Source organism: Chelonia mydas, chromosome 3, assembly GCF_015237465.2.
Source record: "Chelonia mydas isolate rCheMyd1 chromosome 3, rCheMyd1.pri.v2, whole genome shotgun sequence".
NCBI classification, from domain to species: Eukaryota; Metazoa; Chordata; order Testudines; family Cheloniidae; genus Chelonia; species Chelonia mydas.
The window spans coordinates 6,557,848-6,584,975 of NC_057851.1; the positions used below are offsets into that span (position 1 = coordinate 6,557,848).

At 45.8% G+C, this 27,128-nt stretch overlaps 2 protein-coding genes across 6 annotated transcripts in view; one reads left to right on the forward strand and one right to left on the reverse strand.

Annotated features, from left to right (window-relative positions):
- Window positions 1-16,065, reverse strand: part of FBXO16 (F-box protein 16) — a 52,782-nt gene extending 36,717 nt beyond the window's left edge. The window contains exon 1 of one of the 2 annotated variants that reach the window (XM_037893832.2): window positions 15,948-16,065. The gene's annotated coding sequence lies outside the window, so the exon portion shown is untranslated. The remainder of the gene's footprint in view (window positions 1-15,947) is intronic. The other variant, XM_043542077.1, reaches the window with a different exon arrangement.
- A 177-nt stretch (window positions 16,066-16,242) lies between these two features.
- The window catches only part of FZD3 (frizzled class receptor 3), a 115,931-nt gene continuing 105,045 nt past the window's right edge, over window positions 16,243-27,128 (forward strand). For 2 of the 4 annotated variants that reach the window (XM_037893834.2, XM_037893833.2), the window contains exons 1-2: window positions 16,243-16,375; window positions 23,067-23,589. In XM_037893834.2, coding sequence (XP_037749762.1) covers window positions 23,401-23,589 — 189 coding nt within the window. In that variant the 5' untranslated portion in view covers window positions 16,243-16,375; window positions 23,067-23,400. Of the gene's footprint in view, window positions 16,376-20,115; window positions 20,155-23,066; window positions 23,590-26,936; window positions 27,045-27,128 lie in introns of those variants that run through there. The other 2 variants (XM_007066913.4, XM_043542078.1) reach the window with 2 other exon arrangements.

Consider the following 27,128-nt stretch of genomic DNA (forward strand, 5'->3'; position numbering starts at 1 on the left):
GTGGCTGCTGTGCTCCTGTGTAGGGAGCCAGGAGCCCCAGGGCAGAAGCCCTGCTGGAAGGGGGGAAGCCAGGACCTCAGGGGGAAGCCCAGCCTGGCATGGAGCCCTGTGGGCCCAGCCTGGCTCTAGCTGGAGCCCCCCATCCACCCAGCTTTCTTGTCAGTTTCAGGTTCTAGCATGGAGCTGTGAAATTGACAAGACAGCCAACCTAAGTAACCCACAGTGTCCACAATGACACTGTGTCGCTGTAACTACACTGACATAAGCCCTATGCCTCTCGTGGAGATGGAGTTATTATGTCGGTGTAGTAGGGCACTTACATTGGTTTGAGCAAGGATGTAGTGTGTACACTGACATAATTAGGTCGACATAAGCTGCTTTATGTCGACCTAATGCTTTAGTGTAGACAAGCCTCTGAGTTTCACTGTAGTATCTGAGTACCTTCCACGTAAAATCAAAAGCAACAGCTAAGTCCCTAGTGGATTTTATGGAGTCTCTGGGTTTTCTGCTTGGGTTATTGGTTGAAGGTTTTTTGGTTAATGTGCTTGTTTCAGGCCCATGGGTATATGCAATATAACACTACAAACCCAGAGATCTAGCTAGGTTTTTATATTGTGCTCATTACCTTAACATCTATATGCACTAATGGCCTGATCCAAAGTCACTGAAGTCAATGAGAGTCTTTCCATTAACTTAACTGGGTTTTGGATCTGGCCTTATTTCAGTTAGGGCTAGATTGTAAACTAGGATTCTGCTCCTGGGGCAGACCAGAGGAAGAATTGTATCTCAGAGAGTCACAATCTGAGCAGGGGCAAATGACGGAGTCAGGATAGCCTTAATCCCCTTTTATTTCCTTGAACATCTGAGTGAAGGCTATGAGAATCTAATCTTTAAGGATGATTCCATGGAGCTTATGAGAAAAAAATCATTTCAATCTACTAAAAGAAAAAGATCAATTTAAGATAGATGGTGGTACGTAATTAAAACTGTTGTTCAAAACAATTGTTCAAAACAATTGTTCAGGTGTTCCAGCACCTTCAACCTGTGGGAAAGGGTAAAGAAATCAAGGGCCTCCATTCACTATATACTATGTCTAAAAGAGGGCTCAGAAGGAGAAAATCCCTCTGTATCTTTACCTACTTTTTTGGAGGAAACCTTACACATGTAAACATGAACCTTTGCTGACAACAGACAGGGCTATTCCTTCAACTACAACTATAGTAAGCCTATTAGGCCCCACCCAACTCAGCAAGATTCTTAAACATATAGGTTTCAGAGTAGCAGCCGTGTTAGTCTGTATTCGCAAAAAGAAAAGGAGTACTTGTGGCACCTTAGAGACAGACCAATTTATTTGAGCATAAGCATCCGACGAAGTGAGCTGTAGCTCACGAAAGCTTATGCTCAAATAAATTGGTTAGTCTCTAAGGTGCCACAAGTCCTCCTTTTCTTTTTAAACATATCGCTAATTTTAAGCATGTGAGTGGTCTCATTTACTTTAATGGGACTATTTAAGTGCTTAACATGAGGCATGTGCTTAAGAACACTGCTGGATCAGGGCCTTAGACTTCAAAACTTCTGGGGCAGAGGCTGTCCTTAATTTTATATGTCTACAGCAGCGAGCACAATGGGACCCTCAAGCCTGACTAGGTCTCTGTATGATACTGTCATACTGCTGCTACTACTACTACTAACAAATAAATCAAGTGAGTCTTTCCGATCAGGAATTATGTTAAATGCTTTCCCCTGTTTTTTTGATCAGTGAATGACCAAAAGAGGTTTTGCACAAATCAGGAAGCAATTACGTTTTTTTTCCCCCAAGCTCCTGACACTGCAGAGAAAACAAGCTGCAAAGATTTAATCTTCTTAAAGATAAATGCAATAACATTGGAGATACTTTTGCACTATTTTTCCTACTACGTTATACATCATTTTAAAAAACATAAAATGGCTCTTTCCTGATTTTGATGAGCATACAATACCCAGTCCTCCAAGGGTCCATTTGCTTCCTTTACATTTGACTAGCAGAATGAGATTCAAAATGGTTAAGAATTGATTGAAAGCTCCTATCTTCCTGCATTTTAGTGGATTTGTTTTTGGATGTTTGTATTGATCCTGTGGCTTATGGCATTGTTTGTTTTTTGTTTTCTTAACAACAATTGGAGACCTGAGGTCAAATGTGTCACTGCACTATGTTTTTGGGTTTTTTTAAAATTCTCTCTTTTGTGGCACCAAATAAATGTCATCTCTACTTGTCTAAATGGTAGTGTCTTTATACAAATATTTGTCCAAATATGTGAAAGTCTTTTTCTTTATCCTCAATCCTGTAACAGGCTTTAATTGTTCTGCATAAGGGCCCATCCCCATGGAGCCAGTGGCAGGATTGGAGTCTTAGATTATAATATTCTGAAAATTCAATAATTTCTTTTAAATGAAGTGGCATTAAAAATGTCTGAAGTCCTTAATATGGTGATTGGGTGCCTGTTCTATAAATACTTCAGTATGTTTATTTTAAAGCTTTCATGATGGCAGGATGATTTAGGACTTCTGGAACAAAAGAAAAGCTAACTCTGATACAGTATATATAGCTATCCTGCCATACCTCCAAGTACTACAAAACCCTCAGCAAACACCTTTGTATAGCACTTTGCCGATACAAACACACTCTGATGCTCACAAGAAAAACCTTACAGAAAGCCCAATCCTGTAGGCTATCCAGTCAAGATTCTCTTCTTTCCTTCTGAAAATGCGGCAGGATCAGTCCCAGCAGATCACCCTTTCCTTGTATTTTTCTATCTCTTTAAAAATATGATGGAAGCAGAGGAGTGAAGAGAACCGGTAAAACATACACACTTCCTGTCCTCACTATCTTTTGATGCACTATGGTTTAATAGCTAGATCAGGAGACTCTCTGATAGGACTCCTCATTCCTGGTTTCTTTTTGATGGGAAGTTTTTTAAAGCAGTTATTGTAAGTAGATGACAGGTTGCAAAGTCAAGCACTCCAAAGTTAGGAAATGCCAGAATTAAGGTTGCCTGTGTAACCTTAATTTGGCTTCCTTGTGCATTGCACTATGATATAGTTTTAACCTACATTGTAACATACTATTTTTTCTACAGCACCCTGACCTCATCCACTGCACGGGAAGAACAGTGCTTACAATAACACTGCAGGCTGGTGAAGCAGTTCAGTACAAAACAAAAAAATAAACAAACAAACAAAAAACCAGGGTCAGGCAGTCATGTTCCTGTTCTGAGAGAGAACTTAGTATCAAAGCATCAAAACATAACCAAAAATAATCCCAACCCTGGTTTCACAGATGACAGCCTTCTTCCTACACAGGCTCTTCTTTCATAGAATCATAGAATATTAGGGTTGGAACAGACCTCAGGAGGTCATCTAGTCCCACCCCCTGCTCAAAGCAGGACCAACACCAACTAAATCATTCCAGCCAGGGTTTTGTCAAGCCAGACCTTAAAAACCGCTAAGGATGGAGATTCCACCACCTCCCTAGGTAACCCATTCCAGTGCTTCACCACCCTCCTAGTGAAATAGTGTTTCCTAATAGCCAACCTAGACCTCCCCCACTGCAACTTGAGACCATTGCTCCTCGTTCTGTCATCTGGTACCACTGAGAACAGCCAAGCTCCATCCTCTTTGGAACCCCCCTTCAGGTAGTTGAAGGCTGCTATCAAATCCCGCCTCACTCTTCTCTTCTGAGACAAAATAACCCCAGTTCCATCAGCCTCTCCTCATAAGTCATGTGCCCCAGCAAATCATTTTCGTTGCCCTCCGCTGGACTCTCTCCAATCTGTCCGCATCTCTTCTGTAGTGTGGGGCCCAAAACTGGATACAATACTCCAGGTGTGTCCTCACCAGTGCCGAATAGAGGGGAATAATCACTTCCCTCGATCTGCTGGCAATGCTCCTACTAATACAGCCCAATATGCCATTGGCCTTCTTGGCAACAAGGGCACGCTGCTGACTCATATCCACCTTCTCGTCCATGGTAATCCCCAAGTCCTTCTGCAGAACTGCCACTTAGCCAGTTGGTCCCCAGCCTGTAGCGGTCCATGGGATTCTTCCTTCCTAAATGCAGGATTCTGCACTTGTCCTTGTTGAACCTCATCAGATTTCTTTTGGCCCAATCTTCCAATTCATCTAGGTCATTCTGGACCCTATCCCTACCCTCCAGCACATCTACCTCTCCCCACAGCTTAGTGTTATCTGCGAACTTGCTGAGGATGCAATTCATTCCATCATCCAGATCATTAATAAAGATGTTGAACAAAACCGGCTCCAGGACCAACCCCTGGGGCGCGCCACTTGATACCGGCTACCAACTAGACATCGAGCCAGTGATCACTACCTACTGAGCCCAACAATCTAGCCAGCTTTCTATCCACTGTGACAAAGTTCCTCCTCTGCCTTGGTGGGTCCTGCGCTTACTGGTGGATTTGCTCACCTCAGAGGCTCACGGCATCCCTCAGTTTGGCCACTTTCGTGGCTCAAATCTGCCGTTCACTCCATTAGCCTCATCACTGGCCAGCATGGGGAAAAGGAAGAAGAACAATCCCCGCAGTCTCTGCTGATCCACCTAGTGGATCGGGGAAGAAGCCAGAGACCTTCCCCTCTAGTGGAACCCACAGTCCAGGTCAACTCCTCTGGTATCAAGTAGGGAGTTGAGGGGATGGAGGGATGGGGGGAACCCAGGCCCGCCCTCTACTCCGGGCTCCAGCCCAGGGCCCTGTGGATTGCAGCGGTCTACAGTGGTCCCTGTAACAGCTGCGTGACAGTTACAACTCCCTGGGCTACTTCCCCATGGCCTCCTCCCAACACCTTCTTTATTCTCACCACAGGACCTTCCTCCTGATGTCTGATAATGCTTGTACTTCTCAGTCTTCCAGTAGTACACCTTCTCATTCTCAGCTTCTTGCGCCTCTTGCTCCCAGCTCCTCGCACGCACACCTCACTAACTGGAGTGACAGCCTTTTTAAACCAGGTGTCCTGATTAGCCTTAATTAATTCTAGCAGCTTCCCAATTGGCTACAGGTGTCCCAATTAGCCTACCTGCCTTAATTAGTTCTAGAAAGTTTCTGAATGTTCTAGAATAGTCTCTGTTATCTCATCCACGGAAAAGGGACCTGCTTAACCTGGAACTAATGTATCTACCTTCGACCACTCTCTTGTAGCCATCTGGCCTGACCCTGTCACACCACCTTATAGTCCATTCATCCAATCCATACTTCTTTAACTTGCTGGCAAGAATACTGTGGGAGACGGTATCAAAAGCTTTGCTAACGTCAAGATATATCACATCTGTCACTTTCCCCATATCCACAGAGCCAGTTATCTCATCATAGAAGGCAATCAGGTTGGGCAGGCATGACTTGCCCTTGGTGAATCCATGTTGACTGTTCCCGATCACCTTCCTCTCCTCCAAGTGCTTCAAAATGGATTCCTTGAGGACCTACTCCATGATTTTGCTGGGGACTGAAGTGAGGCTGACCGGTCTGTAGTTCCCCAGGTTCGCTTTCTTCCCTTTTTAAAATATGGGCACTACTGGGGGGGAGGGATAGCTCAGTGGTTTGATCATTGGCCTGCTAAACCCAGGGTTGTGAGTTCAATCCTTGAGGGGGCCATTTAGAGATCTGGGGCAAAAACTGGGAATTGGTCCTGCTTTGAGCAGGGGGTTGGACTAGATGACCTCCTGAGGGTCCCTTCCAACCCCGATATTCCATGATTCTATATTTGTCTTTTTCCAATCATCCGGTACCTCCCCCGATCGTCATGAATTTTCAAAGATAATGGCCAATGACTCTGCAATCACATCAGCCAACTCCCTCAGCACCCTTTCTGGTTCCTTAAACAGCTGCTTTTATGACCTCTCCCTTAAGTACCTGTGTAAACCTGAGTTAGGAACGCCTCATCACACAGGGAGAAGGTAGTATTAATTGAAAGCAAACAGAGCCCTGCAAAGCAACAGACAATTATCTTAAACCTCCATAGTACATTGTCTGCACCAACCACAATCACCTCCTAGCATTACAAGCACTGCACTCACAAGCATAGCAACAAATATTAGTGGCTTCCAGCTTCAATTGCTGCCTCAAGGCATCCCTGATCCTTATAGCCCCATGCTGCGCCCCTCTAATAGCCCTGGTCTCTGGGTGTTCAAATTCAGCCTCCAGGCGCTGAGCCTCAGTGGTCCAGCCCTGAGTGAAGCTTTCACCCTTCCCTTCACAAATATTATGGAGAGTACAGCACAAGGCTAGAAGCATAGGAATATTGTCATTGGCCAGGTCCAGCTTCCCATATAGGCAGCACCAGCGGGCCTTTAAACAGCCAAAAGCACACTCAACAGTCATTCTGCACTTGCTCAGCCTGTTGTTGAACCGCTCCTTGCTGCTGTCAAGGTGTCCTGTGTATGGCTTCATAAGCCATGGCATTAAGGGGTAGGTGGGGTCTCCCAGGATCACAATGGGCATTTCAACTTCCCCTACGGTGATCTTCTGGTCCGTGAAGAAAGTCCCTGATTGCAGCTTCATGAACAGGCCAGTGTTACGAAACATGTGTGCATCATGCACCTTTCCGGACCAGCCTGTGTTAATGTTAGTGAAACGCCCACGGTCCACAAGCACCTGAAGAACCATAGAGAAATGCCCCTTCCAATTAATGTACTCAGTGGCTGGGTGGTCTGGTGCCAGAATTGGAATATGCGTGCTATCTATCACCCCTCTGCAGTTAGGGAAGCCCATTTGTGCAAAGCCATCCACAATGTCACGCACGTTTCCCAGAGTCTCAGTCTTTCGGAGCAGGATGCGATTAATGGCCCTGCACACTTCCGTCAAAATGAGTCCAATGGTTGACTTTCCTACTCTTAACTGGTTAGCGACCAATCAGTAGCAGTCTGGAGTAGTGAGCTTTCACAGTGCAATCACCACACACTTCTCCAACAGAAGGGCAGCGCTCATTCTAGTGTCCTTGTGCCTCAGGGCTGGGGTGAGCTCATCACACAGTCCCATGAATGTGGCTTTCCTCATCCGAAGGTTCTGCAGCCTGCTCATCATCCCAGACGTGCACGACGATGTGATCCCACCACTCAGTGCTTGTTTCCCGAGCCCAAAAGCAGTGTTCCACTGTGGTCAGCACCTCCATGAATGCCATAAGCAATCTCGTGTCGTAGCTACTACGCGTGGCGAGATCAATGTCACACTCCTCTTGCCTTTGTAGTTGAAGGAATAACTCCACTGCCACTCATGACGTGTCAGAGTGAGCAGCATACTGGTCAACAGTTCGGGATCCATTCCTGCAGAACGACGAGGCAGAGCGCGCAGTTCATAAACCGTTGAAAGATGGCGCCAAATGCGGATTGCCAAATGCGGAAAGCACAGGGATTGCTGGGATGCAAAGCAATGCATCACGGGGCATGGGGATAGGACCCAGGATGCCCTGCAACCCCATCTGCCTTCCCACAACTCTTAGTGGCAGAAGAGGAAGAGATGCTCTGAGCGCACTAATCCAAATACCACTGCAAGTGTCGCAAATGTGAACACACTAGTGCGCAGGCAGCTGACAGTGTGAACACATAACAGTGGTTTCCCTTCAGCGCTCTCTGAGCGGCACTGCAATTGCCAGTGCTGTAACTCTGCCAGTGTAGATAAGGCCTAAGAAAGTGGCTCAGACTATGCCTGGCAGAAGCCATAATGCCCATATCTCCAACCAAACACAAAAAGAATCTTCATTCACATGAACTTCACCAGACCTGTGGTGCACAGTGAATGAACTGGGCTACAGAGCCAGATATCGGGGTAATCTGGACAGAGGTATTCTTCATGGCATGCAGCTATTTAACAGGGGCATGGTTAGTGACCTTCTGAAGATGTTGAGATGATGTGGTGAAACATATAGCAACATCACAGAGTTAAGCCATGACATAGTGCTGGCCACGTTGCAGCGGCTTGTGCATTAGGCACTGAAACATGGCCCGTGGAACATGTAGACCAAAGGAAGAGAGGTTATGGAACAGGTACAGTCCATAAGGCAACATCGTTTTTTTACTTTGGACTCTTGCAATAGAGGTATTTGCCAACATCCCTTAGTCAGATCAAAAGTTGTAATTTATCTAGTTTTACCTCAACTGCTGGCACTGGGTAGGCATCAAACAGAGAGCTATTACTGGCTTTTGTTCTGAAATCAGAGAAAAAACTGAACACTCTGGTCTGGTTTTGGTGTCAAAACAATTAGTCTGCACCATTCACTTTGTGATTCCTCTACTACACAAATTCAAGCATATTATCTAATTCTTGCATTACTATCTCTCACATCCTTTCCAAGACACAGAACACTCCTTTCTGAACCCTGCTACCTGGCTTAATTTGGATGCAATACTCACTGAAATGAGTCTTCCCAGGTGCAGTCATGAAAACATCTCTAAAGCTGTTAAGAAAATGCCTGGCTTGTTCCACCAGCTTTCTAGATGGGTTTTCTCCAAGCACCCCAATAGCATTAGACTCCTTACCGGATATCTGGGGGCCTAAGTTTAGTTCCTGAGTCACAGGAGAACACCATCACTCCTCTGCTCTTCTGTGATTTCAGAGAGACTGAAAACATGAAGGTGGGAACAAAACATCCCCTATTCTATAATCCTGACAAGGATTTCACCCTCTAGAACTATGCAAGTATATACTGGGAATCCTGGGCAGGATCCACCTGAGATCTCTTAACTTGGAACATCTGCTCACATAGGCAGGTAGTACATGCCTTGATAGCATTCATCACCATGTATTTTTGACAGGTTTCCACGCCCCATTTTGGGTTTATGTCCCGCCCTCCATTGCCGTTTCGGTTGGTGTCGAGGTTTGGTGCCATCAGCCGTTTTGAAAAAGAAAACTTTTTTATTATTTTTTATGTTTGAATAGGGTGCTTGTTGAGTGCTTGTGTTTGGTCACGTTTAGAGAAAAAGGTTGAAAGAATAGAAAGAGAGGCCTTAAAGATTAAAAAAAAAAGAAAGATTTGGTTAGGTTTAGAAGACAAAAGGAAAGAAAGGTTATTAAACAGAAGAAAGATTGATTGGTTAGGTTTAGTAAGGAGAGAGAATTTTAAAGGCCTAGCTTGGCATGTTATTAAAGAATAGAAACAGAGAACTTAAAGAAAAATAAAGATTTTTGTTTTTAAAGGGTTAGTTTGAAAGAATAGAGGCAAGTTATTAAAGAAAAGAAAGATTTTTGGTTAGGTTTATTAAGGAGAATAGAAAGAGAGTAAAAAATAAGCACAGGGCAAAGAAAAAAAGGGTTTTAGAGAATCAAAAAAAAATAAAGCAATAAGAGAGTCTGTGTTACTGAACACATGCAGAGTGAAGCATCCTACCTTAGCAACTATTGGTAGAGAAATGATAGGTGTTCTGGGTGGTGAACTTTGGGAGCTATTCCCACCTCACGGTGGAATGATCCGAAGCTGTTTTACAGCTACGTCACAGAATGCACTTTTTGAACCAATCCTTTCATACCAAGATTTTAAAACAAGAGCCTTTCAGAAACAGGCTATCGCGGGGTGGATTATTTGAAAAACTCTAGCCAATGAACATTTGACCATGCGTCTAAAACCACATATTTTTGCAAACTGCAGTTTTAAAATTGGAAGCTTAGACACAATGGCCACGTCCTTTTACAAGACGTCTACAGACACCAAGAAGCCGGAAATGTCTATGGGTGCAACAGCTCATGTTCAGAAGAGAAGACCCATTTACACTTATTTTGCTAAAGAGGCAGTGCCATTGCCAAACCCCACGTTTCATCCTGAAATTGAACAGAAGAAACAGGAAAACTTTATGGGATCACTGCCAGTTGTAAAAGAGGAAAAGGACTGCGTGTGAAAAAATTTGTTGCCGGCTTTGGAGGAAGCAGACTCAAAGGCGGAGGTAAGGTACTCTTTATAACAAATTGATGAAAAATTACAAATATTTTATAAATATTTATGGTTAAATATATTTGTTTTTTATAGGTAGGAATGGAAGAAGAGTCTGTATACAAGGACATGGCAGCTGAGGGATCGTCGGAGGATAGCCATGTCAAGAACCAACCGAGAGACCCCGAGTCATGGAAAGACAGCAACACTGTTACGGTAAAAGCAAGTGAAAGTTTTACCAGTTGTGAAAAAATTATTACATTTATCCGCTTAAAATGATTTTTTTTGTTTTTTTAGACAGATAACCAAGCCAGGGCCACACAGGATCACCGCACCGGTGTGATGAGTGGCCGACAGAACCAGAAGAGCATGATCAGATAAAAGCAACTTAAATTATTTGAAAGAAAAGAAATATATCTATGTAAGGCGGGGTTAAACGCTAGTATATGGATGTGCTTAATAATAGGTTGATGAAAAGAATACCGATGGAGTGCCTGGCTTTAAAAACAAAAAAAAACTTTATTTTTCTTTAAGTTCTCTCTATTATTTAATAACATGCCAAACTAGGCCTTTAAAAGCATCTCTCCTTGCTAAACCTAACCAAACATTATTTCATTTTGTCCTCTAAACCTAACCAAATATTTCTTTTTTTTAATCTCTCTTTCTATTTTTTCAACCTTTGTCTCTAAACAACCTTTGTGGCCAAACATAAACTGCAACAAGCCCCCTATTCAAACATAAAAAATAATAATAAAAAAATCTTTTTCAAAATGGCCAACGGCACCAAACCTCAACACCAACGGAAATGGGAATGGATGGCAGGACATAAGCCCAAAATGGGGCGTGGAGACCTGTCAAAAATATATGGTGATGAATGCTATTGAGGTATATACTACTTAGGCAATTGAACACTTTTCCATTGCTATACTCATGCTATAAATCAATAGGGCTAGAAACAGACAGTACATGTTAGCAGCAAACTCAGTTGGTACGCCTCATATGGATCCCTGCTGCTCTTCTACATCCTGCCCCCGCATACAGTGAGGTGGGAGGAAAAGGTAGGTCCTGTAGGCCTTCCTAGAAAAGACCACTTGAACAGCCATCTTAGAAGCCAGAGAGACGTGTTTCTCCAAAGGCTAGAAGGTCTAGCAAGAGCCAATCAGAGCCCAACAGGCTCAGATAAAAGCAGCTGCAGTCCCTTAGCAGGTCAGTTTTGGGGCAGGAGCGAAGGAGTAGGAGTTCTTCTTTGGCTGCAGGAGCTGCACAAATAAGTAAAGCTTAAGGTAGGCTGAACTCACAGAGAGATTGCAGAGAGAGAAGACCCTGAGGATGCTGGTGCTGAGCTGGAGATAAAAGGGCCTGGTAGGAAAAGGCCCAGACAAACAGTAGCAAAGAACTGCCCTACTGAGCAGTATGTGGCAGCTATGTATAGGGTCCCTGGTTGTGACCCCCAGTAGGGTACAGGGTGGGTTCCCCTACTGATCACAGTTAAAATGGTGTAAGCCCCAAGAAGGGGCAGGCCTTAGTTAGGAGCCTGAACAAAAAGCAGAATTTAAAGGTGTCATAAAATAAAGGGAAAGGTAAACCCCTTTAAAATCCCTCCTGGCCAGAGGAAAACTCCTCTCACTTGTAAAGGGTTAAGAAGCTAAAGGTAACCTCGCTGACACCTGACCAAAATGACCAATGAGGAGACAAGATACTTTCAAATGCTGGGAGGAGGGAGAGAAACAAAGGGTCTGTGTGTCTGTCTACATGCTGCTTTTGCCGGGGATAGACCAGGAATGGGGTCTTAGAACTTTTAGTAAGTAATCTAGCTAGGTATGTGTTAGATTATGATTTCTTTAAATGGCTGAGAAAAGAATTGTGCTGAATAGAATAACTATTTCTGTCTGTGTATCTTTTTTGTAACTTAAGGTTTTGACTAGAGGGATTCTCTATGTTTTGAATCTAATTACCCTGTAAGGTATCTACCATCCTGATTTTACAGAGGGGATTTCTTTACTTCTATTTACTCCTATTTCTATTAAAAGTCTTCTTGTAAGAAAACTGAATGCTTTTTCATTGTTCTCAGATCCAAGGGTTTGGGTCTGTGGTCACCTATGCAAATTGGTGAGGCTTTTTATCCAACATTTCCCAGGAAAGCAGGGGGGGGGGTGCAAGTGTTGGGAAGATTGTTCTTAAGATCCAAGGGTCTGGGTCTGTAGTCACCTAGGCAAATTGGTGAGGCTTTTTACCAAACCTTGTCCAGGAAGTGGGGTGCAAGGTTTTGGGAAGTATTTGGGGGGGAAAGACATTTCCAAACAGCTCTTCCCCAGTAACCAGTATTTGTTTGGTGGTGGTAGCGGCCAATCCAAGGACAAAGGGTGGAATATTTTGTACCTTGAGGAACTTTTTGACCTAAGCTGGTAAAGATAAGCTTAGGAGATTTTCATGCAGGTCCCCACATCTGTACCCTAGCGTTCAGAGTGGGGAGGAACCTTGACAAGGGCTCATAGCTAGGGCTGAAGACTCTAGGGAGGGCAAACAGATTGCTTAGTTATTAAACTCTGCACTACCCCAGAAGTGGTTCATTTGGACTTTGTGACTTGGGTGGAGAGCTGAGCCACTGAAGTCCCGCCATCCAATGTTGATAACCTATATGGGGTGCCAGAAGTGCAAAGAGGACTGCAGTACCACACCCAGCTGCAAGGAGATGCTTGATGGTGTGACAAAGTTCCTGCTCTACCTTGGTGGGTCTTGCGCGTATTGGCAGATTTGCTCACCTTGGAGCTTCACAGCAGCCCTCAGCTTGGCCGTTTTTCTGAACCCACAGTCCAGGTCGACTCCTCCTGTGTCTGACCAGGAGTTGGGAGGATTTTGGGGGAACCCGGGCCCACCCTCTACTCCGGGTTCCAGCCCAGGGCCCTGTGGAATGCAGCTGTCTAGAGTGCCTCCTAGAACAGCTGTGCGACTGCTACAACTCGCTGGGCTACTTCCCCATGGCCTCCTCCCAACACCTTCTTTATCCTCACCATAGGACCTTCCTCCTGGTGTCTGATAATGCTTGTACACCTCAGTCCTCCAACAGTCCACGTTCTCACTCTCAGCTCCTAGTGTCTCTTGCTCCCAGCTCCTCACACTCACACCACGAACTGAAGTTAGCTCCTTTTTAAAACCCAGGTGCCCTGATTGTTCTGGAACCTTCTCTGTTACCTTACCCAGGGAAAAGGGACCTACTTAGCCTGGGGCTAATATATCTGCCTTCTATTACTCTCCTATAGCCATCTGGCCCGACCCTGTCACAATGGATAAGAGTTACCCTAATTGTCCCCATGGCATTTACTGAGTTGCTGTATCTTTATCAACTCTCTTCTTTGGTACTTTCTGGGTCACTAAGCCTCCTCTTTGACTAAGCAACATTTCCTCCCCAAGCTGTCCAGCACCAGTCCAGTGGAGATTAGCTCTTGAAATGGTTCCTTCACAATTTGGTTAGATAATGAATCTTTGTACAGTGCTTTGAAGGTTAAATGGGCCATACAAGTACTAAGTATTATTCTGTATAGCCAGGGGTAACATTGACTATATGGATAATATCCGTGGTGCTCCTTAGAATCCGGAACTGTATTGGTATATGCGCTCCTTTGATGTAAGAATCAAGCAGACAAATCCTAGTGTTCTATAACATGATTTTATTGGTTGCCTTATGATACAGTTGTGCACTACACGCAAATGAAGTTGTTTACTACAGCAGAATGATTTCAGTCCCCCTGATCCAACTCCCATTAAAGATAATGAAGACTTTCTTTTATTTCAATAGGAGCTGGGTCAAACCCTTTGTTTTAAAAAATAATTTGATTGCATTTAAGAAAGATTAATGCTATGTTTGATCAGATCATATTAACTAAGGGCATTAAACTCATTTCCTTTAGCTATGTTAATCTAGGCTTAACCCTCTGGAATACCATTTCAGGGCCTTCTGCAAATCATAGTCAGAGTAAGTCTTCCAGAGGCACTGTTTTATTAAGCCTTCCTGGCTCTTCAGAGACTCATGTACCCAGAGGTTTAAAAACACGTTACCTAGAAATAATCTAATGACCATAATCCCCATGACGGTATAAGAGAACTTTCACCTGGAATGAACTAACCAAACTCTAAGGTTTAGAAAGGAAGAGAGGACTGCTTGTAAATGATCATCCTGGGAGTCAACAGTAGTTAATTCACATCTGCTGTCCTCTGTGGATTTCAAGTGTTGCAAACCATAGTAATAGAAAGGTAAGCCAGAGAGATTAGCGTATACAGAACAAAAAGAATCAAGTATATGAGATTCAACATGAGAAACTACAAGAGGATTGATCTGGGGGAAATAATTTGAAACAGAGAGAGATGATGAGAAGCTGTTGAGTGGATGGGCAGCAAAATGGTCTTCTTGTTGCTGCATCTCATTGCAAGGTGTTGTGTCCCACTAAGTGCCCCCTCTGCCAACAATTACCCTATGGCATTGACACCCTTCAGTAATCCAGAGTTGACACCCTCGCATCCCCAGTGGTCTCAATACCTGTGGGGGACCCATACCCTATATTATCAATACCCTTTTCCACTCCAGGCATTAATATCCCCAGTTCTACACCCCACAGCATTGATCGTCTCCGCGCTTCCCAGTGGAAATGATCCCCCCCCCCAGGGCACCCATGACATCAGTCCCTCCCACAGCTCCTACCTGTGACCCACAGCTTTAATGCCCCCAATCAGGGTACACTGATCTCTCCTGAGCCTCCACGGCAGTGATACCCACCCCCCACAGTGCTCCCTGCACTCTGGGGCTTTGATACCTCCTGGACTCCCTGCACCCTGTGGCATTAATAGCCCTGCAGCCCTCTTCCCTCTCCCATGAATGACCTGTTGCAATGAAACTCTCCCCTTGCCACCTGTGCCCTGCAGCATCAGTAGACCTGCATACAGCCCCACAGAGTCGATACTCCCTACTGCACTGCGGTATCTATATCCCCTTTGCTTCCCACAGCATTGATAGCCTCTAGTGCCGCCCTCGCATCAATTCCTCCCAAGTCTCCTGCTGTGACATCGATCCCCAGTGCCCCACACACGCCATGAAACCAATACTCCCTATTATTCCTGCAGTGTCAATACCCCTCAGTACCCCTGGTACTCTATATCACTGATTCTCCCTGTGCCCTTCACAGTCTCTAACTCTCACGGCTCCCCCATGCCTTGGGGCATCTATAACCCCCACCACAGCCCCATGGCACTGATCCTCGGCCAGGGCCCATCTTGGGCCTTGAAGCCCTGAAAGCCCTGTGCTCTTCATGGCATCAAAACCATCAGCTCTCCTGCATTCTGCCAGCCTCCAGTGCCCCCTGTGCTTTATGGCATCAATTCCCTCCAGTACTCCCCGTTTCACCCTGCAGCACTGATATCCCCCCCGCCCCACGCACCCACAGCATTGCCCATTCCCAGTGCTCCCCGGACCCTGACATCCCCCAGGACCCTGCACTGTACTGCATATTTCCAGTTCTCCCCCTGCACCCCGTGGAACTGATGTGCCCCACAGCAGCCTGCGACGCTAGTATCCCCCAATGGCCCCTGGGGTTCTCTACATTCCCGGTGCTCCCCCTGCAACTAATATCCCCCTGCGGCACTGATATCCCCCAATACCCACCCCCAAGTACTGCCCATACCTAGTGCCCCCCTCTGCCCTGTGGTACCACTATCCCCCAATGCCCTCCATCCATAGCCCCTTGTGCCCCGTGAAGAATCCCCAGGGTCCCCTGCACCCCGCAGCATTTATACCCCTGGTGCGCCCCCTGCCCTGTGATAGCCCCCCGCCCCCCCCCAGCTGGTAATCCAAGTGCTGCCCTATGCTCCTCAGAAACCCCGCCCCCCGGGAATCGATACCCCAGTGCCCGCGAGCAGCCGATAAACCCCTGACCGCCATGGAGGCGATACCCCGAGCGCCCCGCCCCCCAACCCCCGGGATATCGATGCCCCCCATCGCCTTCCGTCGCCGCGATGCCCCCTGGCGGGGACACGCCCCGCCCCCGCGCTCTCACCTGGCCTCCCGCGCTCCGGAGCCGCGCCCCCCTCCACGGCCCGGTCTCCTCTTCTCCCGGCAAGTTTATTCCGTTTGCCATGGAAACAGCTTCGAGCGCCCTGGGAGAAGCAGCCAATCAGGGCCGGGGCCGCGGGGCGCCGGCTCTTCTACCTAGCAACGAGCCGGCTGGTTCTGATTCGCCGCTCTCCTGGGCGGTCCGACGGGGCGGGGCAGGGAGTGACGGAGCGAGAGGCGGGGCCCGCGTTCTATGGGGGGGCGGGGCTGGCAGGAGGCCGCCGTGGGGGGCGGGGGAGGGGCTGGCGTTGGCGCTGCCGCGGGGGTCTGGGGGGCGGGGCGCGGCCGTTACCGTCTTCACCTCCTCGCGCTGCGCCGCCGCCCGCTCTGGGGGCGAAGCGAGGCCGGAGAGGCAGCAGGGCGGGTGCTGGGGTAAGTGCGGTAGCCTGGGCCTCGGTGTGGGGAGCGGGCGAGCCTCTCTCTTCCCGCTGGAGCTGCCGCCTCGGGGTGGAGGGGATCCGCCGAGGTCAGAGCCCACAAACTACCCCCGTGCAGGAGAGGAAGGGGGGAGGGACAGCACCCCAATGTAGGAGGGCGCTGGCGGGGGGGGAGGCCCCAGTGCAGGAGAGGGCTGAGCTGGGAGTTGCCCGAGTCAGAAGCTTCCCCATCCCCAAAATCCCGTGGGAGTGAAGGAAAAGAAGAGGGCGAACCCCTCTTTCTGCAGGCTGCCTGTGTGTGAAGGAGGGGGTCCCCCCTTCCCCCCACTCCCCACCTGGACCTGCAGTGGAGGGTGGGGGGAATATTGTGTGCCCCCCCCCCCCCATCTGTGTTTGAAATAGAGTGTGTTGGGGAAAATATAGTTTGGTTCCCCCCTTCCTCCCCCTCTTTCTGCCTGCTACGAGAATTGAGGGGAAGAATTGTGGGGGGGGGTTTCTCCTCCCCCCTCCCCCTGTCTATAACTACAGTGGGGAAACCTCCGTGGTGTGCGTCTCCCCAGTGTAATTGAAATGGGGGCAGATGTGGTGTGGTTTCCCCCTTAATCTGTAACAGAAATGGAGTGGGAGAGAACTGCAGTGTGGTTTCTCTGCCCCGACTGTAATTGAAGTGGAATATGGGGCGTGTCCCCTGCCCCATTTCCCCTGTATCTGGGGGTGGGGGTTTGAAGTTGCTGTCTCGTTCCCCAACATCTATGCTTGAAGTAGTGTGTGTGTCTGTCGGGGGAATACAGTTTAAGTCCTGGATCAGAACGGAGTGAGGAGTACTTGGTGTTTCTGTGTTAGATCAGGACAAGACCTAATGTGGTAGCTTTGCCGACTGCAGGGTTCTTAACTTCCTCTGAAGCATCTGGTGCTGGCTGCTGCTGGAGGTGGGATACTGGACTACAAAGAGCTTCAGTCTGACCCAATATGACAATTCCTAAACTACTCTGGAAGTTCATTCTATGGCTGGATCCCATCAACCAAGAATGCACAGTCCTCAGTTCTTAACACACATTGTCTTGGGCTTTGTCATCTGCATTGTCCATGCCTAGACTGAAACAGGGTCCCTAATGTAGTTAGGGCAGGGGTGGGCAAACTTTTTGGGCCGAGGGCCACATCTGGGTGGGGAAATTGTATGAAGGGCTGGGGCAGGGGGTTGGGGTGCAGGAGGGAGTGCGGTGTGTGGGAGGGGATGTGGTGTGCAGGAACGGGCTCAGGGCAAGGGATTGGGGCAGAAGAGGGGTGCAGGGTGTTTGAAGGAGCTCAGGGAAGGGGTTTGGGGTGCAGGAGGGGTGTGGAGTGAAGGGGAGGGGTGCAGGAGGGGTGTGGAGTGCAACAGGGGGCTTAGGGTTGGGAGGCGGGGTGCAGGAGGGGTTTGGACTCCGGCCCAGGGCCGCTTACCTAAAGTGGCTCTGGGGTGGCAGTGGAATGCACAGGGGCCAGGGCAGGCTCCCTGCCTGCCAGCCCTGGCCCCACGCTGCTCTGGGAAGCAGCAGGCACCGCATCCTAGCGCAGCCTCTGGGGGGTGAGGTTGTCACAGGGCTCTGTGTGCTGCCCTTGCCACACCTCCAGGTAGCTCCCCCAAAGCTCCCATTGGCCGTGGTTCCCCGTTCCCAGCCAATGGGGAGCTGCGGCAGGCAGTGCCTGGAGGTGAGGGCAACACATGGAGCCCTCTGCCCTCCCCCACGCCCGGCTGCAGGGATTTGGTGCGGGCCGCTTCTAAGAGCGGCGTGGGGCAATCCTGCAGGGAGCAATCCAAAGCCCTGACGGGCCATAGTTTGCCCACCCCTGAGCTAGGGTTTGATCCATTAATAGTTTGTGAAGATTAGAAATGAGGGCTCAGGTTGCCATCTGAAACTGACTAGTGAAGACTAGTGAAGGCTCTTGAGCAAGGTCTGTTGTGCTCATGGTGACCTGGACCATGGAGGTGGGTAACAGCATTTTGTACCATCTGATACCTCTGCCTCAATAACATAATGGTATTGAAGTGACAAATGCATGGATTACTCTGTCTAGGTTCTTGTCCAGGAGAAAGAGGTGAAATTGCCAAGCAAGTTGGAGGTGAAAAGGCATGTTTATGCACGGATGTTTAGGTGACCAAGTAGTGTCGGTGCGTGGATGAATACTTGGTCTTGCAAGAGTAGTGAGGTGCCACAGGACCCTGAGGTTCAATCCACTTTGACAAATGGGGCTGTACACCTTGAGTAGAAGTTGGGGATGGTGTCTGGTTAGTTCTTCAAAGCATTTTCCTCCTTCTCACTAGCATTATTTGATTTTTGCCTGTGTTAAGCTTGAGACAGCTGCTCTTCATGCAAGAGTTGATCTCTCTTATAGTCATTCTAACATCTTAGAAAAGGTGGTGGTTGCATGACTGATGACTAATATATAAAGAGCGTCACCAGCATATTCTTGACACCTGTGCCTATTGTCTTACTATTGCTCCCAGATGTTGATATGAAAGAGGGATATTATGGATCCCAGTGAGCCCTCGCAGGTAAGGGCCTTCAGGAAGTAAGAGCACTTATGTCATCACTCTTAGCTCTGCTGGAGAGGAATGAATGGAGCCATTATAATGCTGTGCCATCTACTCCTGCCTCTTGGTCTACTGTGTCAAAAGCTACAGAGAGATCCAATGTGAGTTTGAACATGAGACCATTGACAGAGGCAAGATGTCAAGGAGATGCTCTTTTAGTATCACTAGGGCTGTCTCTGTGCTGTCTTGGTTGAAAACGAGATTGTTGGCTGATATCACATGTTACTAGAGCTTGGGGTTGCTACTTTCTCATTCATTTTGCCCATGAGTGAGAGGTTGGAGAGTTCTTCATGGTCAAGATGGTTTCTTGAGGACTGAGCTGACTGTTGCATTTTTCGGAAAGTTTGGCAGGTGTGCAACTCTGTTGGAGGCATTAACAATTTCTATTAGTAGAGGGAATGGCTTTCAGCAATCATGAGAGGTAAAGATCCATTTCACTGGTGTGGCAGTGGCTCTGTATTTTCAGGGCTTTTTTGTACCATCACATTTGCTGAAGCACAAAGTCAGTGTGACTGGGTGAGTAATATGGTCTGGTCAAAGGTCTAGAATGATAAATGGTGTGGAAAAAGTGTTGTTTACCCTTTCCCACAATACAAAAATCAACAGTCACCAGAGGAACTTGATAGGCAGCAGGTTTACTACAAACAAGAAAAAGTGGCAGAGTCCTGTGGCACGTTATAGACTAACAGACGTATTGGAGCATAAGCTTTCGTGGGTGAATACCCACTTTGTTGGATGCAAGTAGTGGAAATTTCCAGAGAAGGGTATAAATATGCAAGCAAGAATCAGGCTAGGGATAATGAGATTAGTTCAGTCAGGGAGGATGAGGCCCTCTTCTAGCAGTTGAGGTGTGAACACCAAGGGAGGAGAAACTGCTTTTGTAGTTGGCTAGCCAGTCACAGTCTCTGTTTAATCCTGAGCTGATGGTGTCAAACTTGCAAATGAACTAAAGCTCAGCAGTTTCTCTTTGAAGTCTGGTCCTGAAGTTTTTTTGCTGTAGGATGGCTACCTTTAAATCTGCTATTGTGTGTCCAGGGAGGTTGAAGTGTTCTCCTACAAGTTTTTGTATATTGCCATTCCTAATACCTGATTTGTGTCAATTTATCCTTTTATGTAGGGATTCTCCAGTTTGGCCGATGTACATAGCAGAGGGGCATTGCTGGCACATGATGGCATATATTACGTTGGTGGACGTGCAGGTGAATGAACCGGTGATGGTGTGGCTGATCTGGTTAGGTCCTGTGATGGTGTCGCTGGTGTAGATATGTGGGCAGAGTTGGCTTTGTGGTCCATGATTCTGCTACTTAAACTGTGGGAGTGTAAAAGGCTCTTTAGGCTTCCTTTACTGTGATGATGTAGTTCTGTTAGAATTGTTGGTGGACAGATATGGCATATTTCTTGTGGAAATCTATTGAAATTCAGAGTCTTTACCTGTGCACTTCATCTGCTCTAGTTAATCTTCAAAACATGGTATTCATTTCAGTCAGTGTGGGAGGAATGGGCAGCGTGGGGACAAGGTCAGTTATTTTAAAATTATATTTTTATGATTACCATCTTGTCTTTTTTCCTATTTGCATTTTCATGGCTTCAATGGCCACAATCTCAAACAGCTAGAGGTAAAACTACTGCCTTATTCCATCTTAAAGCTTGAAATACATACATTTACTTGATATTTATTTTTTCTCAGTTATAAAATGAGCATATTAGAAGCTTTTAAGTGCATGTACACAAATCCATGGCTTTAAATTTAACTATATTCATATAATGTCAATCAAATATCTCCACATCCACAGCACTCACCCACTTTCTAATACCTTTAGGTGAAAGAATAAGGGACTTAACCTTTTGCCTTTCTAATGTATAGAATGCTCTTACAGTCCACCACACCCAAATTAATGTAAACCCCCTCTTGGTTGCAAACCTGTTATGTTTGTCAGTTCTTTGATTCTTCTCTGAAATATTAACGAGACACTTGAGGTTCTCTTGGAAGTCTTGTTTGTACCAACATTATCTGGGTGATGGCCTACATTGAATCTTTTGCAAATAGCAATTTGATTAGAGGCTTGAGTTCTGTGCTTTAGGTTTCCATTTCTAATATTTTCTAGAATAAAGTGGTAGTGAGAACAGGGGCCATTGAGACCTGTCTTGTAGCTCTCCTACTTCATTTTTTCCACTTTGGCCCTCATTCTGAAGGCTCGAACCTTTGATGGAGGAGGATTGGCATACTGGATCAGACTTTTCACTTCTGACACTTTTACATCGTGAAGGGAGAGAAATAGCCCCAGGGAATGACAGCTGCATAAAGGGGTTCCCCAGCCAGTGTAAAACTGCCAGAAAACAATACACTCTTTCTTTCACAGCTCTCAGCCTCAGGATATTTTGGGGATAGGGATGGGTGGAGTATGTTGTGCTCTGACTTATTATCAGCTGTAGCAATGGTTCCTAGAGGGTCAGCAACTTGGTGCACTCAAAGCAAAAAGGAGGTGTGGAAGGACCTGGGGACCATTGCAGAGCAGGGCCTGATTGGGAGAGGCCTGAGCAATCTGGGTAGCCTGGGGTATATAGGAGCTAGCTCCTCTATGCTGAGGTACTTCTTGAACCAAGGAAGCAGCACTGGAAGAACCCTTTAAAGTGCTGATACTTCAAGGCAGAAGCTTTTGATTCTCTGCTCATGCCTCCCTAGTCAAACACACTAGTCCCACTCACATATATCACTGTGTCTTCTTTCCTGCTCCCATACTGGAGGTGGGATAGGGTGAGTGTGGGCTATAGGATTTTCAAGAGACTAGTTAGGATGTGGTGACTATGTAAGAGAATGAAGTCATGTTGGGAGGCCTTGGCTGGGGGGAATCCATTGCTTCTGTGCCTAGGCATCAGTGCTTGCAGTAGTTCCCTGATGCTGCTGCCTTGGTTCCCAGGCCTATTGAGGTAGCAGCATTATGGTATCATTTGATATGCTTCAGAGTAGCAGCCGTGTTAGGCTGTATTCGCAAAAAGAAAAGAAGTACTTGTGGCACCTTAGAGACTAACAAATTTGTTAGTCTCTAAGGTGCCACAAGTACTCCTTTCCTTTGATATGCTGATACCTCAGAGCAGAGGGTCTTGCCTAGTCTGATGCTGCCTGATGTGCTGGTTGGCAGAGGCAATGGTGCTAAGGGAGCTGTTCAAGTGTCAGTACTCCTCTACTTTCTCATCTACTTGTTCTCTTCTAAAGCTCCTGTCCTCCAGGACCCTTTCACTACGTCTGCTTTTTTTTATATTCCAGCTCATTTGCCCAGCCTGCGTAAAGGTTTACCAAGAGAATAGGCAGATGTGTCAGAGGCAGGCCAGTATAATCTGAAAACAAAAGTAGATGATTTGAGCAATCCTGCAACAGCTAATTTTGGCATAATTCAATTAGAATTATTCCTTATTCAAGATATTTTTTTTCAAAATTTGCCTTTTTGAGATTTATCACTGTATGTGTGTGTGAATTTTTTTAGAGAAACAAAAAAGCAAAACTTCAAAATAAAAAACTTTAAATGTTCAATCTGAACATTTGTAAATATTCCACTAAAAATAATTGCATAGAAAACTCAGTTGTAATTCTTCAAAGGGCAGTTCCAAATTTGGAGGCTAAGTTCAATTGCAGGTGGGAGCTCCGCTTCTGTAAGCAACAGCAGCAAGGCCAACGGAGATATTCTTCCATAGACCTAGCTGCAGCTACGCTGGAGGTTAGGTTAGCATGGCTGTGTTCTCAGGGGTGTGGATTTTTCACATGCCTGTATGCTGTAGCTGTGTGGATGCAAGTTTTTAAGTATAGACCAGGCCTTAATGTCTCTTTGATGGAAATATTTAGAATTCATCACATAGAAGCACTGGCACTTCCATTTCCCTCCTTCCCTATAGGAAGAACAAGCTATTTTTGGAGCACCTAGCCCTTTCTGTCTCAGAGAGAGACTGAAAAATCAGAACTGAAAATTGATTCTGGGTCTCTTGATTTAATCACTTGGCTTCAACACTTACAAATTACCTTAAATATTTATTGTGCTAATATTGTTCTATATTAATTAACTATATTTTTAATTTTGAAGTTAACTATAGTGGTTTTACTGTTTTTGTTTTGTTTTAGGCTGTTAAATAAAAGAAGATAGCTCAGCTACTGTTTCAACAGGATGGGTTCTATCGTATGGGAATGTGGTTAATCAACTTGACACGTTAACCTAATACAGCCTATATAATGTGAAAAGAAAAGACAAGATGTCCCATCTGTCTCGAGTGTTCTGTCAGACTGAGTGAATAAGACTCTATCAGCACAAATAGTATTTCAGTTTTTGAAGACTCTTAACAAACAAGCAGCAAAAATACTGGCATTAAAGCCAAACCTTCGGTACATGTATATCTGAAAGTGTGCATTGGATAATCTGACAGGCCTCCGTGACTGGCTCCCATTCACATGTGGAAGGATGGCTACTAGCTTGATGTTCTGCTCTCTTTTGTTCTTGGATGTTTTGGTGGGGCATACAAGTGGACACAGTTTATTTTCTTGTGAGCCAATCATCTTAAGGATGTGCCAAGACCTGCCTTACAATACCACCTTTATGCCTAATCTTCTGAATCATTATGACCAGCAAACTGCAGCATTAGCAATGGAGGTAAGAATTAATCTGCTTTCTTTCAAAAGTATGTATTTGATAAGGCCTTTAATTGACCATGAGATTATTTTTGGCAATTGGGAATTAAGGAGAAGGATGGTTATATAAAGGATATTTATTATAAAGTTTCAGTATTTTGCCTGTTGTCTTATTGCTTGAAAAGTGTAAAGCACCCAGATGCCATTTGCCTTACAAATCATTCCATAAAATATACTGTTAAGAATTACTACAAATATGTAACCACATTGTTTGTTTATATATAAAATGAACAATAAGTACAACTGTTTACGTTCAAAAGTACTCAAGGGTTCCAGCTTTAAATATTTTTGGCTGATGGAGAATGCATATTTGGAATAATATGTCAGCAAAAGTTAGTTTAAAGCACTTTTCAACAAACTAATTTATACAGTAATGCTAAACAATGGAGGACTTAGTTATAAAACTATATTTTTCTGATGTTTTGTGGTTGGATGGAAGAATATTTTTGCCTCCTCAGTTATTACAGATTGTGTTGTCTTGGTGTGCCACTAGTCTGATGGAAAAATATATGCATGTGCTTTCCCAGATTACAAGAATATCGGTTGGCAAACCATTCCTTTAAGCTGCTTCTGTTCAGGCAGGTGAATTGGTGAACTTAAACTTTCTTTGTTGTTGTTATGGTACCTTACTACTCTTTTTATATATAGAATAAATCCAGATAAGACTAGTTCAGTTATCTGCCTTGATTTCCATTTCCCCACCACCACATTTTGTAGGACTACAGTACATCATCCACTTTATTCATTTATAGTACAATAATAATTCCCACTAATATATCTGATCTGTTCTTGAATATCTCTTGTGATGGTGCTTCAGTCACCTACTTGGGAGTCTTTTCTAGTGGCCTCTTGTTTGTATATGAAGAATCTTTGTCCTTCCATTTACAGTGTCTGAGTAATTCCTTTTTGTAGAGCTTGGCTGTGATTTGATTAAAGCCAGTGGGCGTTTGAACGCTCAGCAGCTCTCAAGATTTGGCTTTCCAATGCTACTGTGAAGGAATTGCGCACACCAGGAGTTCTCAACCCTTTTCTTTCTGAGACCCCCTCAACATGCTATTAAGAAGTCCAGGGCCCGGTGGGGAGGTGGGACTTGGGGCTCTGGGCCAGGGGTGGGACCCTTGGGCACAGGTGTAGTTTGATTTCTGTTTGGGGGGAGAGGAGGCCAAGGGCTGGCAGGGCTCAGGCTAGCTCTGCACAGCAGGTTCCAGAAAGGGAGTGCTGCCCCCCCCCCCCACCCGACTCACCTCAGCAGGCCACCAACCTGTTGGGGTCTGTGTGCTGGTAGCTGCTTCCTGAGGGCTCTCCAGGTCCCCACCTGGGCAGCTCTGACCGGCTGCGTGAGCAGTCAAAGGGGGCTGGGAGCTGAGGAGCAGCCGCAACCCCGGGCACCAGCAGCAGATGGGGGAATGCCATGGATGCCCACTCCATGGCACCACCAGCCAAAGCAGCAGCTGCTCCGTACTGCCTGGCTTTGGCTTCCCACCTAGGATCTGGCCAGAGGGTGGGGCCTGAGGTGGGCTGAGGAAGAAGAGGAGGCGTGTGTGGGGGGGGAGGTGTGGAGCTGCCCCCAGGACGGTCCTAGTCTGGGGAAGGCACTGCAGTTTTGGGCAACACCCTCATGCCCCCTCAACTCTGCTCGTGGGCTCAGGGCTTCTGCCCAAGTTGGGGCTTCAGCCCTGCTGTTCGCAGCTTCAGGTGGGAGAGGGAGGAGGAGCTCGGGTTGGGGTTTCATCTCCCTGCTGCTCCGACTTGAGGGGGGAGAGGGGAGCTCGGGGCTTCAGCCCCCTGCTGCCCCTGGCTTCAGCCCCATGAGTGAGGGCGCCAGGGCTCGGGGTTTCAGTGGTGGGGTCCCACGGGCCCCCGGTTGAGAGAACCACTGGTGCACATGATCATGTGTCTTCTTCCTATATCCTAGAAATATAGTTTTCATGTCACTGTATAGTTTTTGTTCCCTTTCTTTTCATATCTCTAGCTCTCCTATGTCCTTTCTAAATGGTGGGATCATGAGTTCTGTGTGTGATGGACACTGGTAATGTTAATGCTTTAATGTATAAATGCTAATGCTTTGCCTCTATAAATGTACAGTGTATAGCTAGTGCACTTTAATGACTGTAGGTGGGCACTGTGAATAAGGGTTTGTCCCTTATGCATTCTCCCCATTTCTCCCATGAGATAGTGACAATCTGGTATTGATGTTATGCCCAGTTACCAGCTGTTCAAATAACAAACTATATTGATCCTGAGTAAGATTAGGCTACTGTTTTGTCTTCATAGCTGGTGATCTGTTAAGGAAATACATTTTTAGTAACATGGGCTTTCTTAAAGAAATCCTGTTTGGCAGTGAGTTGAGATGTTGATGACATAAGACAAGACAATTGCACGTATCGTACAGCATAATACTTGATACACAATAATAAAGGGGGTTGAGAGGTGTTCGAAATGAGATAATTACCAATTGCCCACCTTTGTTCAATGTGATAGCCTTGCAAATGAAAATAGGTTGAATAAAATAGCATTTTCATTTCCAAAATGTTTTTAAAATTTATATTATGTGCTGTAAGACAGATACAATAAAGAAGAAAAAACTCCTCCAACAACATACTCGGAAAGCAATAATACCAACACAAATCTCTATTGTAGAGTAAAAATAGGTTAAGCTGAATGCAGCTTTTCCATCATTCTACTCCACAAAACTACCAGTACCAACTACTTATCTTCTGATCAAATTCTGAGCCAATAAGGAGTTTGTCTTTGAGGTCAAAATCTTACATAAGGCTTGAGAATATTTTAGGTCAGTCTTCCTCTTTTTGTGAAGTTGTGGATGAGGATCTGGCTTGGGTGATTTAGTCATCCAGACTATTTGAAATGGAGTATACATTATTTATCTAATTAAACAGGGTACTTAACTTGTGTGGCATTAGGTAGGAAACAAAACTGAGTCTCTGAGGCAGAGATTCTCTTTCTCTTGAAGAGGAAAAAATCCCTACTTAGACAGTTGTTGTTTTTTCCAACAGATTCCTTTTAGAAATTGTGTACAAAAGGGTTCTATCTAGTATATAGGGCCAAGTTCTGCTCTGTTACACAGTGAAACTCCAGAGTGACTCCACATAAATCAGTGGAGTTATATTAGGACAAATCAAGAGTAAATGAGAGCAGAATTTACTTGAGCCTAAATCTGAAAATAATTTTTAAAAGATTTCAGACATTAGAAAAACTTGCTTTTATAAACTGGCCAGAGTAGAGACTTTCACGAAGAGTTTAGACCAAGGATTTCCTCCTTTTGGTTTAGCTAAAGAGTTTTTATTTCAGATCCAGCAAACTGACTTCAGCCAGAGGAAGCTGAACCGTCTTAACTTGAACACTGTTTACATTTGAAAAACTGCACTAATCTATCAACATCAGTGCAGTTACAGTGATGTAAATTTCTTTTAGCCGTTTTCTGTCACAAGTTACAGGGATTAATTTAAAAGTTGAAACAGTTAAGCTAAATCAGTTTGTGTG